At 42.7% G+C, this 15483-nt stretch overlaps 1 protein-coding gene across 1 annotated transcript in view; it reads left to right on the top strand.

Moving 5' to 3' along the window:
* LOC124623084 (serine/arginine repetitive matrix protein 2) overlaps window positions 1-15483 on the top strand; it is a 495093-nt gene that overhangs the window by 152357 nt on the left and 327253 nt on the right. The window contains exon 2 of the mRNA XM_047148875.1: window positions 5021-5124. Coding sequence (XP_047004831.1) covers window positions 5021-5124 — 104 coding nt within the window. The remainder of the gene's footprint in view (window positions 1-5020; window positions 5125-15483) is intronic.

The following is a 15483-nucleotide window of genomic DNA, read 5'->3' as shown; positions in this document are numbered from 1 at the left end:
CAGAAATGTATTCTCTGTCGAAAGGCTAAGCCGGACAACAAAGGAAATAAAATTGCGCTTCACTCAATAATACCTGAAGCACCAAGATCACTTATATCATGTGATATTTGTGGACCACTTCCTAGAGCCAGAGGTGGTGTTAAGTACATTATTGGATTCTGTGATGTGTTTACAAAATATGTTAAACTATATCCTATAAAATCAGCAACTGCAAGAGCTGCCGCAGTAAAGTTTGTAAATGACTACATTCCTCATGCAGGGATTCCAAAATCTATAATCTCCGACAATGCGAAGATATTTACTGGATATTCATGGAGAAAATTAGTATCACAACTAGGAATAAAACAGATATTTACATCTTGCTATCATCCACAAGGGAATTTAATTGAACGGGTTTTTCGAGAACTAAATAGATTCATGAGAGCGTACTGTCATGATAAACAAACTACCTGGATAAACTATTTGACCGAGTTTGAGCAGATTTAATGATTTACCTCATAGTTCTACAAACTTTACCCCGAATGAACTGATGTTCAGAGATAACGAAAGAAACTTTTGGGTAGATAACTTGCCTAAACTCGAGGACACCAAAATGTCATGGGAAGAAAAATTTCGCAATGCTCTCATTAATATTACGGAGAAAGCAAGACAGCGAAAGGAAATCCATGACAGAAACATCAAACGGATTCAGACTTTCAATATCGGACAAAAAATTCTTTTAAGAAGACGCATCAAGTCATCAAGGTTGAAGAAGACCATCAGAAAATGGAATCTAATTTATACAGGTCCATATATAATAGTTGATATACCGAATCTTGGTGCGTATTTATTAGCATATCCGGATTCTGGAAGAATAAAAGGATTATTTCCCCATGTAGACCTAAAGAGGTACTTTTAAGGAAAGTGTTTCAAATTAAATGAAAAGTATTTGAGTGTAAAAAAAAATAAATAAAAAAAATAATAATAATAATAATTGAAGTGCGAAGGACAGTATGCCTCAGCTACTGTGATAGGTTAAATGACAGCATGCCAAGCATCTGTGATAGTTTAATGAACAGTAAGCGATTACTTCCGTGATAGTATAGGAATATTTAGAAAAGTAAGTGGAACTGTAGCTATTGCTGCTGTGAAGACTTACGGATTATCTGTCTACACGATGATCACCAAAGAAGCTTATGCGTGTGAAATAATATACATTCAGGGAGTGTTAATCTCCAGTGAGAATAAGTTTACTGAAACTATATGATCGAATACGGCGCTTGCGTGTGGAGTTAGTGTTTGTAAACTGACAGTTCACAGGAGAACAAATGAACCGCGTTAGGAAATTAGAATCGATTGCTACTGTCCACAGATATAAAGACTCGCTGGTTTTTTTTTTTTTTTTTTTTTTTTTTTTTTTTTTTTTTTTTTTTTTGGCGCGAGCTAAATTCTATTCAAGAGAATTTAATTAACCATCTTAGTGTGTGTTTATAAAATTAGAGTTAATAAGAAAGTTCTTCATTGAATTTATAATAATGTGTCATTTTCCAGTTGGATTTGTTTATTGTTATATTGCATTCATATATGTTCATGAGAAAATGCGGCATTTGGAGTATAAAAGAGAAAAATTAATTTCAGCTGGAGAGGTCATGCAGCAAGACTTAATTAAACGTTCTCTTTCAGCAAAATTTCATTTTAATCATGTATGAGTAAGATATAATTTTTTTTTGGAAATTATCTCAAATAATAAAGTTTTTAACATTCTGACATGCTATCCACATTCGTACTTGAAACCAAATTAGGAAAGATGCAGATCTACTTCCACCTGGAAAAGCCAACGAAAAATAAATAAATAAATAAATAAAACCAGGATTAGAACCTTTTGGCTTACTCAAGAAGATGGATGAAATTATCCATGTTTTCAAAATTGTTTTCCGATCTGGAGTTGTGATATTGTGCAACTACAGTATCCACATTCGTACTTGAAACCAAATTAGGAAAGATGCAGATCTACTTCCACCTGGAAAAGCCAACGAAAAATAAATAAATAAATAAATAAAACCAAGATTAGAACCTTTTGGCTTACTCAAGAAGATGGATGAAATTATCCATGTTTTCAAAATTGTTTTCCGATCTGGAGTTGTGATATTGTGCAACTACAGTATCGATTAAGACACCTAAGTGTGGAAAGTATAAGACGAATGGATTTTTCCCATTCCTCAGATGGAAGATTGGATGGATCAGGTCCACATTTGAGTTCAAAATGAATCTGGAGAAGTTCAACTAACCATTCTCTTCCAGGAATCTTTAATAGTTGACCATTCCTTAGACGAATTTCGATTGTTTCATGCCACAATCCTGAGTACCTGTTGCTGAGGTTCCTTCTGGTCTCTCAAATCCGTTACGTCTCCTGTCCGGTACGCCAATGCGACGCCTGTCCTCCGTGCCGTGTCCCATGTTCCTGTTCGATCAGTTTCACCGCAGTTCAGCAAGACATCGATGAAGAAAATTTTTCAGTAGATTGTAAAAAAAAATTGCATGTGTAAAGTTTTTTTTGGCTATGAGGGAGATTTTATCTTCCCTATGAATTCTAGATAACTCTCAAATTTCTAAATTATTCTGTCTTTCCTATCATCTGTGATACCTAGTTGGGGTCTAAGCCTCCAGGTTTTCCGGGGTTTCCCTGTGAAGGCCAGTTCCTGAATAGGTAGACCTGATTAACAAGTATATAAGTCCATCTTCCCTGGTTGTGTACGTGGGATGCGGGTATGCCCCAGTACACGTGAAAGCAACAACTAGGTATCTAGGTAACGAAGATACCAAATCTCTTTCAATTCTTGTAATCAAAAAATTCTTACTAACTTCTTAAAATTTATAGGAACGTATGTTCCACAAATTCTAACGAGTTAGCTAAGCCAATAGTTAGCTCACAAAGTGGATACATATCAACTTTGCTCGCTGCGAGGGGCGATGTAATGTCTCTTGCAGCGGTCTCTCCGCGATATTTTCAGAAATTTTATAAATTATATAACTCAGTACATATCTCGAAATATCTCTTCTCATCTTACCGATTATCAATGCAAAGTAGTTTTAAGCCCAATTATTCGTTGGAGCGTCCATTTACTCCATGGAATAGCTTCTCTGCTATCTATGTTTTCTCTTGGGAAAAGAATGGAGGTCTTCTTGCCGATTAGTCGTGAAAGAAGGATGTATATGTATGTATTGTTGAGCTAGTCGCCATCTTGATGAGATTCTGTATGAGAAGGAATTTAATACATGAACTAAACTAAAGTAAGTGTGTTCGCGTATTATTTAACTGATTATTATTGACAGTGTCTGCTTACTACGCTGTGTTGCACGGGATCAGTGGGGAACGTCTGATTTACACTGGACGAACCTGCCGTTTTGTATGCTCAAGATATCCAGTTACTTCAAGTAAATAGGCTAACACGGTCTTACCAGCAGATCTCCGGTCTTCCCCATGTGATCACCGAAAGTTAATAATTATTACAAATGTTTTCAGGAGATCGACTGACAATTTTCGTCGCACCGACACTTCAAAATGGCTTCACTGCCTTATGGACTTTAAGTTAAGCTCAATTTAATCAGGATAGAACAGTATTGAACTGTGTGAATGTGATAAGCCTGCTTTGTGAATGAAAATTCCCTTAACATAAGGATGTTTTTACTATCCTGATCAGTGAAGCTAAATCAGGCCGGTGTGAGAGAGGTTTTTAAATTGTAGATCCCACACAAAATATATTAAAGGGGGATAGGACAGAATCCTGTCTGAACACCATTTGATGAACTGAAGAAATCACACGTGCCAGCATTTGTCTTCACAGCTGCTAGGTGATTCAACTTCTGAGCAGTGCTGTCAACAGTGGTAGGACACCGAACTCTCCGATCACCTGCCATAACTTGTCCCAGTGAAAGGTTTCCCTACAGTCAAGAAATCAGAGAAAAACCGGAACAAAGAGTTCTTGCAATTTGTGAGTTATGCATCACATATTGAGGGTCTGTTCGCGAAATCCTTTTCCTGCAATAAAACCTGCTTGTTCTTTGGACATCTGAGGCTGAGTGTTCGGCTTCAAACGCTGGTTCGACACTAATGAGGAATCGCTCTGCCGAAAGGAAACTTTGTAACTGGAAACTAACCTACGCTATCTGTCGACAATGGACGTCGTGTGAAAGATACGATGAGCAATATTTGTTTGGACTGTCTCTAAGTACATGTTGCAAAAACAAAATCGAATTCCAGAGGAAATGTGCCTGGCGGTTCTTAGGAGAGACACCATGTAGTGTCAGTGTACTAGGACTCATCATAATTCTCTGTCAGTGTTCTTTACGGGTATAGCCTACAGTGGGTGCTTCTGTGTGTTAGTGTATCGTTTGATTCATTCCATATCCTCCAAGGCTTTGTTTCGTGGCGAGATGTAGAGAAACTCATTGATGATAGTATTGCATTCTGCATGCCCGAATAATGGAAAACAAGGAACTGTGTTTTGCTCGACCACGGAATCCTCAAAATATATTTATTAACTTTGCCATTCGATACAGTGAGCAGGTGTCTTTGGTACCACTTGTTCTGATAGCGGGACAGTTGTTTGCAGTTGTGATCTTGATATCTTGATTACGTTCCATAGATGTTATATCGCTGAAGTCTCCGTCGGAAGCTTTTCGCAGTTCCACAGGAAAAAATATGTAGTTTTTATTAAAAATAAAACACAAATAATGTCATAATTAAGTAGCAGTAAGCGTTAAAAGTTAGTTGCGTACGCTAGTAAATACGCCAAACTGCTTCGATAACTTAGCGGAAAGTACACCTCCATCGAGTTACTCGTTATTGGTGGTCTGTTTTACGTTCCGCTCCCTGTACAGTACGCGCAGCATTTATCTGTGGTGGAAACCATCTGAACGTCATCTGGCGGTTCAGCCGCCGTTACGTTTGCACATTTTTTGAATTTCCATGACAAACACAGCAAATACCTAGTTAGTGTGATGTGTCCGTCTAACTCTGCGCTCCCGCTTGCTGTTGCAGGTTGTGGAAACGGGAAGTACCTGGGGGTCAACCCCCTGGTGTTCAAGGTGGGGGTCGACCGGTGCTGCAGTCTGGCCGAAGTGGCGCGGGAGAAGGACCACGAGGTGAGTGCTCGCTCCTGCCCAGGTTCGCTCAGAATTTGGTCGCGAGGTGCGGAAACGACGGTCTGTAGCTACCAGAACGGATGCGTGGCGAGAAGTCACTGTGCTAGGTACTTCCGTGGCCGGTCATCGCTGCCGGTCCGCCCTACCACATTACCCGCAGGCTGTGCTGACGCCATCGTAGAATCAATGTGGATGACACATCGCACAGACAGCTGCTGTGTGGATAAAGTATTTACCAATACTAAACTTCGTTTGCTATCAGCGGTCTAATTACGCCTTGTCTCTAACAGCTGCTGTGCTTACTGGCTTTGATATAGAATGAAATTTTCGTTCTACAGCGGAGTGTGCACTGAGATAAAACTTCCTGACAGATTAAAACTGTGTGCCGGACCGAGACTCGAACTCGGGACCTTTGCCTTTCACGAGCACTTGTCCGAGAAAGGCAGAGGTCCAGAGTTCGCGTCTCGGTCCGGCACACAGTTTTAATCTGCCAGGAAATTTCATATCAGCGCACACTCCGCTGTAGAGTGAAAATTTCATTCTAGAAACATCTCCCAGGCTGTGGCTAAACCAGCTTTCCGCAATATCCTTTCTTCCAGGAGTGCTAGTTCTGCAAGGATCGCAGAAGAGCTTCTGTGAAGTTTGGAAGGTAGGAGACGAGGTACTGGCAGAAGTAAAGCTGTGAGTACCGGGCGTGAGTCGTGCTTGGGGAGCTCAGTTGGTAGAGCACTTGCCCGCGAAAGGCAAAGGTCCCGAGTTCTAGTCTCGGTCCGGCACACAGTTTTAATCTGCCAGGAAGTTTCATATCGGCTTTGATATATTTACTAATTGGGAGTTTACGGTACAATCATCGTGAATAATAAAAAAAACGGTTCCATTAATTAATATTTATTTGAGGTATACAATTTTGTTCTTCTATAGAACTGACAAAACGTGTACTAAAGTCTCATTCTTTCTCCTATATTTATCGTCTCACACGCTACGTATATTACTCAAAATTTACTATGGACGTGTAATATTTCAGAAGTCCTGTTCTCTTTCGCAAGTACCGACCAACCTGGCACCACACGAAATAAAATAATAACCAAAAGTTGATGATTAGTGAATCGTTATGTGACCAAAGACGAACTGAGACTAACTTCCCTGCGCTCTACATTTCATCATTAGCTTTTCGACATCTTTCGTGACGTTTCGGGCTATTTCCGTCTCGACTGCCACCGGAAAATTGTGTTATGAATCTTTCACTTTTCAGTTAATTAAAAACCGATTTAATACAGGGAATGTATAAGGAGATTTTTCCCTCGAGCCACATCTGTGGCCTATGCCTATTTATGCACTATGTATGCACTATAAATGTTCATTCTACATATTTGACATCTTCAGAAATGCCAGTTTTGATTACGTTATGATGATTGGAAAATGGGTCTCGGCCCGAAACTTATAACCGAATGAATAAAAAGTAAAAATTTACAGCGTGGACTGGTTATTCGTTCTAATGATGAACAGAAGTTCGTGACCCAAGCTACCCCAGAATGCTGGGATTTCGTCTGCGTAGTCTGATTAATTCTCGTTGCTAAACCATACCATTTTCGCACCAAATTTCTAACACATTCTGCCGTCTCTGTACATGTTCTAAAAGTACTCCCCACTCCACTACGCGCCACTGCCGTGCCACCTACCGCTACACATGGCGCCTGTGCACGTGCGCCTGTGGGAATCTCTTGCCGTCTTATACCTGCAGACCCGCAGGTGCCCCACTATGACTTTACCACCAAAGTCAAGGACGGCTAGGTGTGTGGCTTTTTTTACAGTCGTGGCCGGTTAAATATATACAAGCCAGGCTTTTAGCGAAGATGTAGAGAAAGTACACCTAAGGCAAGTTCTATGCTAATCGCTTAAGCTTTTGGGCCTAGTGTTTACATCGAAAGGGTGTTCTCTTTCATAAACACCCAATGGATAAAAGAACCCAACAAATTATAAACTGACAGTCACAAAAATGCTGTTGTTGTAGTGTAATTATTAACTATCCTGTCAAGATTTCCACGAAATGATTTATGTTGTGACCAGGTGAAACTATTTTCGTCCGCACACAAATGTAGGTTCTTTGACTGCTCCGGCAGAAGGCGTGAAATTTGAAAGACATCATATATCAGATGAGAAACACGCCTACAATTTTTTTTGTCATACAGCTCCTTCTGTGTCAGGGTATAGGAGCCTGTTACTAGGAGGAGAAAAAAATATACACTACTGGCCATTAAAATCGCTACACCACGAAGATGACGCGCTACAGACGCGAAATTAAACCGACAGAAAGGAGATGTTGTGATATGCAAATGATTAGCTTTTCAGAACATGCACACAAGGGTGGCGCCGCAGGCGACACCTACAACGTGTTGACATGAGGAAAGTTTCCAACCGATTTCTCATGCACAAACAGCAGTTGACCGGCGCTGCCTGGTGAAACGTTGTTGTGATGCCTCGCGTAAGGAGGAGAAATGCGTACCATCACGTATCCGACATTGATAATGGTCGGATTGTAGCCTATCGCGATTGCGGTTTATCGTATCGCAAAATTGCTGCTCGCGTTGGCCGACATCCAATGACTGTTAGCAGCATATGGAATCGGTGGGCTCAGGAGGGTAATACGGAACGCCGTGCCGGATCCCAACGGCCTCGTATCACTAGCAGTCGAGATGACAGGCATTTTATTCGCATGGCTGTAACGGATCGTGCAGCCATGTCCCGATCCCTGAGTCAATAGATGGGGACGTTTGTAAGACACCAACCATCTGCACGAACAGTTCGACGACGTCTGCAGCAGCATGGAGTATCAGCTCGGAGACCATGGCTGCCATTACCCTTGACGCTGCATCACAGACAGGAGCGCCCGCCATGGTGTACTCAACGACGAACCTGGGTGCACGAATGGCAAAACGTCATTTTTTCGGATGAATCCAGGTTCTGTTTACAGCATCATGATGGTCGCATCCGTGTTTGGCGACATCGCGGTGAACGCACATTGGAAGCGTGTATTCGTCATCAACGTCATCACCCGGCGTGATGGTATGGGGTGCCATTGGTTACACGTCTCGGTCACCTTTTACTCGCATTGACGGCACTTTGAACAATGGACGTTACATTTCAGATGTGTTACGACCCGTGGCTCTATCCTTCATTCGGCTTGCAGCGAAACATCGCCAATGTCTGTGTTATCGATCTAAGTTGACGTCTCTTGTGCGGCAAAGCTGCAATCTCTGGACTGTACCACAATTTCCAACAAAAATAACTGTTTTGTTAAAGTGTATTTAAATGAAAATATTAATACTCAGTAACAGATTATTGTTTTTTGTTTATAAGTCTAATTCAAATAACTTATTGAATATCTTCCCTTTCCCATCGCAGAAGAGTAGATAACTGTTTATTTTCTTTAATGAAGCATTTTCAGTTTATTTTGACGTAAGATTACCTGAGGAAGAAGGCTGACCATTTCTATATCTACATCTACATCTACGTCTACATCCATACTCCGCAAGCCAGCTGACGGTGTGTGGCGGAGGGTACCCTGAGTACCTCTATCGGTTCTCCCTTCTATTCCAGTCTCCTATTGTTCGTGGAAAGAAGGATTGTCTGTATGCTTTTGTGTGGGCTCTAATCTCTCTGATTTTATCCTCATGGTCTCTTCGCGAGATATATGTAGGAGGGAGAAATATACTGCTGGACTCTTCGGTGAAGGTATGTTCTCGAAACTTTAACAAAAGCCCGTACCGAGCTACTGAGCGTCTCTCCTGCAGAGTCTTCCACTGGAGTTTATCTATCATCTCCGTAACGCTTTGGCGATTACTAAATGATCCTGTAACGAAGCGCGCTGCTCTCCGTTGGATCTTCTCTATCTCTTCTATAAACGCTATCTGGTACGGATCCCACATCGATGAACAGTATTCAAGCAGTGGGCGAACAAACGTACTGTAACCTACTTCCTTTGTTTTCGGATTGCATTTCCTTCGGATTCTTCCAATGAATCTCAGTCTGGCATCTGCTTTACCGACGATCAACTTTATATGATCATTCCATTTAAATCACTCCTAATGCGTACTCCCAGATAATTTATGGAATTACCTGCTTCTAGTTGCTGACCTGCTATTTTGTAGCTAAATGATGAGGGATCTATCTTTCTATGTATTCGCAGCACATTACACTTGTCTACATTGAGATTCAGTTGCCATTCCCTGCACCATGCGTCAATTCGCTGCAGATCCTCCTGCATTTCAGTACAATTTTCCATTGTTACAACCTCTCGATACACCACAGCATCATCTGCAAAAAGCCTCAGTGAACTTCCGATGTCATCCACCAGGTCATTTATGTATACTGTGAACAGCAACGGTCCCATGACACTCCCCTGTGGCACACCTGAAATCACTCTTACTTCGGAAGACTTCTCTCCATTGAGAATGACATGCTGCGTTCTGTTATCTAGGAACTCCTCAATCCAATCACACAATTGGTCTGATAGTCCATATGCTATTACTTTGTTCATTAAAAGACTGTGGGGAACTGTATCGAACGCCTTGCGGAAGTCAATAAACACGGCATCTACCTGTGAACCCGTGTCTATGGCCATCTGAGTCTCGTGGACGAATAGCGCGAGCTGGGTTTCACACGTCCGTCTTTTTCGAAAACCATGGTGATTCCTACAGAGTAGATTTCTAGTCTCCAGGAAAGTCATTATACTCGAACATAATACGAGTTCCAAAATTCTACAACTGATCGACGTTAGAGATATAGGTCTATAGTTCTGCACATCTGTTCGACGTCCCTTCTTGAAAACGGGGGTGACCTGTGCCCTTTTCCAATCCTTTGGAACGCTACGCTCTTCTAGAGACCTACGGTACACCGCTGCAAGAAGGGGGCAAGTTCCTTCGCGTACTCTGTGTAAAATAGAACTGGTATCCCATCAGGTCCAGCGGCCTTTCCTCCTTTGAGCGATTTTAAATGTTTCTCTATCCCTCTGTCGTCTATTTCGATATCTACCATTTTGTCATCTGTTCGACAATCTAGAGAAGGAACTACAGTGCAGTCTTCCTCTGTGAAACAGCTTTGGAAAAAGACATTTAGTATTTCGGCCTTTAGTCTGTCATCCTCTGTTTCAGTACCATTTTGGTCACAGAGTGTCTGGACATTTTGTTTTGATCCACCTACTGCTTTGACATAAAACCAGAATTTCTTAGGATTATCTGCCAAGTCAGTACATAGAACTTTACTTTCGAATTCACTGAACGCCTCTCGCATGGCCCTCTTGAAATTACATTTCGTTTCGCGTAATTTTTGTTTGTCTGCAAGGCTTTGGCTATGTTTATGTTTGCTGTGAAGTTCCCTTTGCTTCCGCAGCAGTTATCTAACTCGGTTGTTGTACCACGGTGGCTCTTTTCCATCTCTTACGATCTTGCTTGGCACATACTCATCTAACGCATATTGTACGATGGTTTTGAACTTTGTCCACTGATCCTCAACACTATCTGTACTTGAGACAAAACTTGTGTTGAGCCGTCAGGTACTCTGTAATCTGCTTTTTCTCTCTTTTGCTAAACAGAAAAATCTTCCTACCTTTTTTAATATTTCTATTTACGGCTGAAAACGTCGATGCAGTAACCGCTTTATGATCGTTGATTTCCTGTTCTACGTTAACTGTTTCAAATAGTTCGGGTCTGTTTGTCACCAGAAGGTCTAATATGTTATCGCCACGAGTCGGTTCTCTGTTTAACTGCTCAAGGTAGTTTTCAGATAAAGCACTTAAAAAAATGTCACTGGATTCTTTGTCCCTGCCACCCGTTATGAACGTTTGAGTCTCCCAGTCTATATCCGGCAAATTAAAATCTCCACCCAGAACTATAACATGGTGGGGAAATCTACTCGAAATATTTTCCAAATTATCCTTCAGGTGCTCAGCCACAACAGCTGCTGAGCCAGGGGGCCTATAAAGACATCCAATTACCATGTCTGAGCCTGCTTTAACCGTGACCTTCACCCAAATTATTTCACATTTCGGATATCCGTCAATTTCCTTCGATACTGTTGCACTTCTTATCGCTATAAACACGCCTCCCCCTTCACTGTCCAGCCTGTCTCTGCGGTATACATTCCAATCTGAGTTTAGGATTTCATTACTGTTTACGTCTGGTTTCAGCCAACTTTCTGTCCCTAGTACTATATGGGCGTTGTGACCGTTTATTAGTGAGAGCAGTTCTGGGACCTTTCTATAGACGCTCCTGCAGTTTACTATTAGCACATTAATATTGTTATTCCCTTTTGCATTTTGTCTACTCCTACCTTGCCGCGTCTCAGGAGGCGTCTTGTCGGGCCTAGGGAGGGAATTCTCTAACCTAAAAAAACCCCATGTGCACTCCACACGTACTCCGCTACCCTTGTAGCCGCTTCCGGCGTGTAGTGCACGCCTGACCTATTCAGGGGGACCCTATATTTCTCCACCCGATAGCGGAGGTCGAGAAATTTGCACCCCAGATCTCCGCAGAATCGTCTGAGCCTCTGGTTTAAGCCTTCCACTCGGCTCCAAACCAGAGGACCGCGATCGGTTCTGGGAACGATACTACAAATAGTTAGCTCTGATTCCACCCCGTGAGCGAGGATTTCCGCCTTCACCAATTCCACCAACCGCCCGTGCGAACTGAGGATGACGTCTGAACCCAGACGGCAGGAGTCATTGGTGCCGACATGAGCAACAATTTGCAGTCGGGTGCACCCAGTGCTCTATCGCCGCCGGTAGGGCCTCCTCTACATCTCGGATGAGACACCCCGGCAAGCAGACAGAGTGAACACTGGCCTTCTTCCCCGACCTTTTCGCTATTTCCCTAAGGGGCTCCATCACCCGCCTAACGTTGGAGCTCCCAATAACTAATAAACCCCTCCCCCCGTGTGCCTGCTCGGACCTTGCTGAAGGAGCAGCCACATGTCCACTCACAGGCAGAGCGGGCGATGCCACACGGCCAGCCTCCACATTTACCCTCCGCCTCGTGCACCGCGAACGCCGCTGAACCCGCCACTCCCCTTGGTGAGAGGGTGGCCCAACCGCGCCCGGTACCCGCGAAGATGTCTCGACAGCAGGGACAGTGGGTGAAGCATGTAACACCTGGTGTGTACCTTGCGACGCACCACTCCCCACTGCCGCTACACTCCGAGGCAGCAGCCTGAAGACGGCTGACCGCGGCCATCAACACGTTCAGCTGTTCGCGGACAGTGGCCAGCTCCTCCTGCGTCCGTACACAGCAGTCACACATCCTATCCATCCTAAGAAATCAATTTACTGTAGAGAGTTAATCAACTTTTAACTAGACTGCTAATTCACTAAAGGCGGCTGACTATTGACTAAACTGTGATTGCTAGCCACTTCTTGTAGAAAACAAAGAAAATAGCACTACCTGTCTCTGGACTGTATTGAAAACGAACACTAGCACTACTGACACAATGGTTGACTAAAGGGACTCTCTGACTGTATTCAAAACTAACACGAAATCTATGGAACACTGTTAATAGCACTCGACAAATAAAGCTTCCTAAAAGCAAAAACACACGGAAGAAAAAGTGACAAGTAAGAAAAATACAGTTAATACTTAAATTAAGGTAGCTCGCTGCACAGCAGACGTGAAGCAGACGGCGGTTAGGACTGGTCAAATACTTGCTATCATAACTGCCAAATGATGACGCTGTTTACTGATATTTTAGTTTCAGTACGTTTAAGGTTGACCTCAGAAAAAATGACTGCAACTGACTGTTATTAAACGACCTGAAATACCAAACTGACTCTCTTTCTGTTTATAATAGTTAGCCTTGTTTTTAGGGCAAAATGTCCAGCTAAATATTTTTCTGTTTTTGGACGTGGCACCCCCGCCTACTTTCACTTTAATATAGCTTGCAATAAGATGCTCTAAATTCTCAAAATGAATGGTGTACTGTGACATAAACCATCACATCTGCGAGTCACAAGCATTCTCTCTCAAGGAAATATACCTTTAAACTGACTGTGCCTCACCAAGATGGTAGCTTTAACTGGTGTAGCTGCCCTATCCAAGAAATACTGCGGGTCAAAAGACATCTTTGGGCAGGGTGAGGGGGGGGGGAGGGCGTAACTGTAATAAATTTAGCGGAGCTTTTGCTGACATAATTTATTTATAAATATTTACAAGTACAAAGTCAGACCATCTAACATCTTTGTTTACAATTTAACAACAAATCTATTCTTGTTTTAATTTTTATTCCATAGGACCACAGTAACACTGCCAGTCGATCATCAAACGTGAAATTACATCTGAGGCTAATAATGAAATAAACTGAACCCCAAAACGGGATGAATAATTATAGTTACATATCCCTTTCAAATTACTAATGTTGTCACCGTTAGCTGCCTAAGACCAAATAAATAAATAACGATTAAGAACCAATGGACAGAGAATGGATACATTGTCATGACTCATCTCCGAGCATCCTATTGGAATGTTATGTAAGTGGAAACTAGGAGAGGTGAATCATCCGATAGTCACTAGTCCCTACTGTCAAAATAGTGTTTTCTAAATTTCATTCATTTTATAAATAGTTACAATTAAATGGACCGAAATTATTCCTGCAGTGACTAGATGCAGCTCACTGGGGTCAAAATATTCAACACGGTTGTGAAAATATGAAGTTTGTCTCTAATTACACAAACTTATCCAAACAATGATTAACGATACAAATCGTTTTCAGGTCTTACGTTCACATAATGACTGCAGCTGTCACTTTCCGACTGTAGCATGTTGCCAACAACAAATCTCTACGAAACTGGCAGATAAATGCCTCGAACCTTTGCCTTTCGGAACCAAGCTCTCTACCGCCTGACCTATTCAAGGAAGACTCAAACCGCCAGTCACAACTTTACTTCCGCCATTACCTTATATCCTACGTCCCAAACGCCACAGAAGTTCTTCAGCATATCTTACGGATCTACTACATCTACATACTCCGCAAGCCACAGTGCGGTTTATGGCGAGGGATACCCTACACCACTACAACTCGTTTCCTTTACTATCCCAATCGAATAAGAGCGTGCAAAAGTATAACACGACACAGAGAATGCTCCACTGAACAATCTGAGGTACGGAACCTGGGGTCGGAGAAGCCACCTTAAGGAGGTAAGGAAGTAAACTTTTCAACCGATTTGTCTAGGATTACTGTGCTATTTATTTACATGTATATTCTTTATTTAGTGCAAGGAAATTGTCCCATGACAGAACGAGATATGAATCAACGACAGACCCATTCATTGCTTGCTGCTATTCAGAGACGTACAGTACAGTAAGATGAAGCAGTACCGGTGCAGTTTCGCAACTCGGATATGGGCTTTCTCTCGATCGACAAATATGGGAGACTGGTTGATTGGAAAGAAGAAACGAGGGACCTAGCAACATGTGGACCGCTTGCTCACCCGATTTCAAACAGGAGGAGCTGAAACGTGTTGCACTGAACAATACTTGTCGTGGGGCGCTACACATACTAGCGTGTGGCAAGTACTCCACGAATAACAATTATACACATATCACCCGCAAAGAGTCCATCTAATGCTTGTGACCTGCTTTGCACCAAGGGTCGCATTGCGTCAGCGGTTGCTCCAACAATGGATTAATCGACCATATTTCCTCCAAATCGCCCTGCTTACTGAGGAGGCCTCTTTGATCGTGTTGGTATTTCGTAAAACAGGAAAACCTCGTGTGAAATGACGAAAACCCTTACTCTGTAGTGGAGTCACACCATCAAGTGCTCATCTCCTTAAGCTGGCTTCTCTGACCCCAGGTTCCCTGCCTCTAATTGTTCAGAGGAGCATCCTCTATGTCCTGTTAAATTTTTCCACGCTCTTACAGAAACACCCTGTATATGCCTCCGTAGGAGCCCTAACCTCTCTAGCCAGCCGGTGTGACCGAGCGGTTCTAGGCGCTTCAGTCTGGAACCGTGCGACCGCTACGGTAGCAGATTCGAATCCTGCCTCGGGTATGGATGTGTGTGATGTCCTTAGGTTAGTTAGGTTTAAGTTGTTCTAAGTTCTAGGGGACTGATGACCTCAGATGTTAAGTCCCATAGTGCTCAGAGCCATTTGCACCTAACCTCTCTAATCTTATCTTCATGGCTCTTGCGCGAAATGTACTTTGACGGCAGTAGAAGCATTCTGCAGTCAGCCTCAAATGCCGGTTCTCTAAATTCCCTCAATAGTACTCCTCGAAAAGAACGTCGCCTTCCCTCCAGCGATTCCCATTTGAGTTCCCGATGCCAATCTGCCGGTAACAAATCTAGAACCCCGACCTGCGGAACTGGCACTCC

This window comes from Schistocerca americana, chromosome 7, assembly GCF_021461395.2.
Source record: "Schistocerca americana isolate TAMUIC-IGC-003095 chromosome 7, iqSchAmer2.1, whole genome shotgun sequence".
NCBI lineage: Eukaryota > Metazoa > Arthropoda > Insecta > Orthoptera > Acrididae > Schistocerca > Schistocerca americana.
The sequence above is the reverse complement of the archived record's forward strand: the minus strand, read 5'-3'. Positions and strand labels throughout refer to the sequence as shown.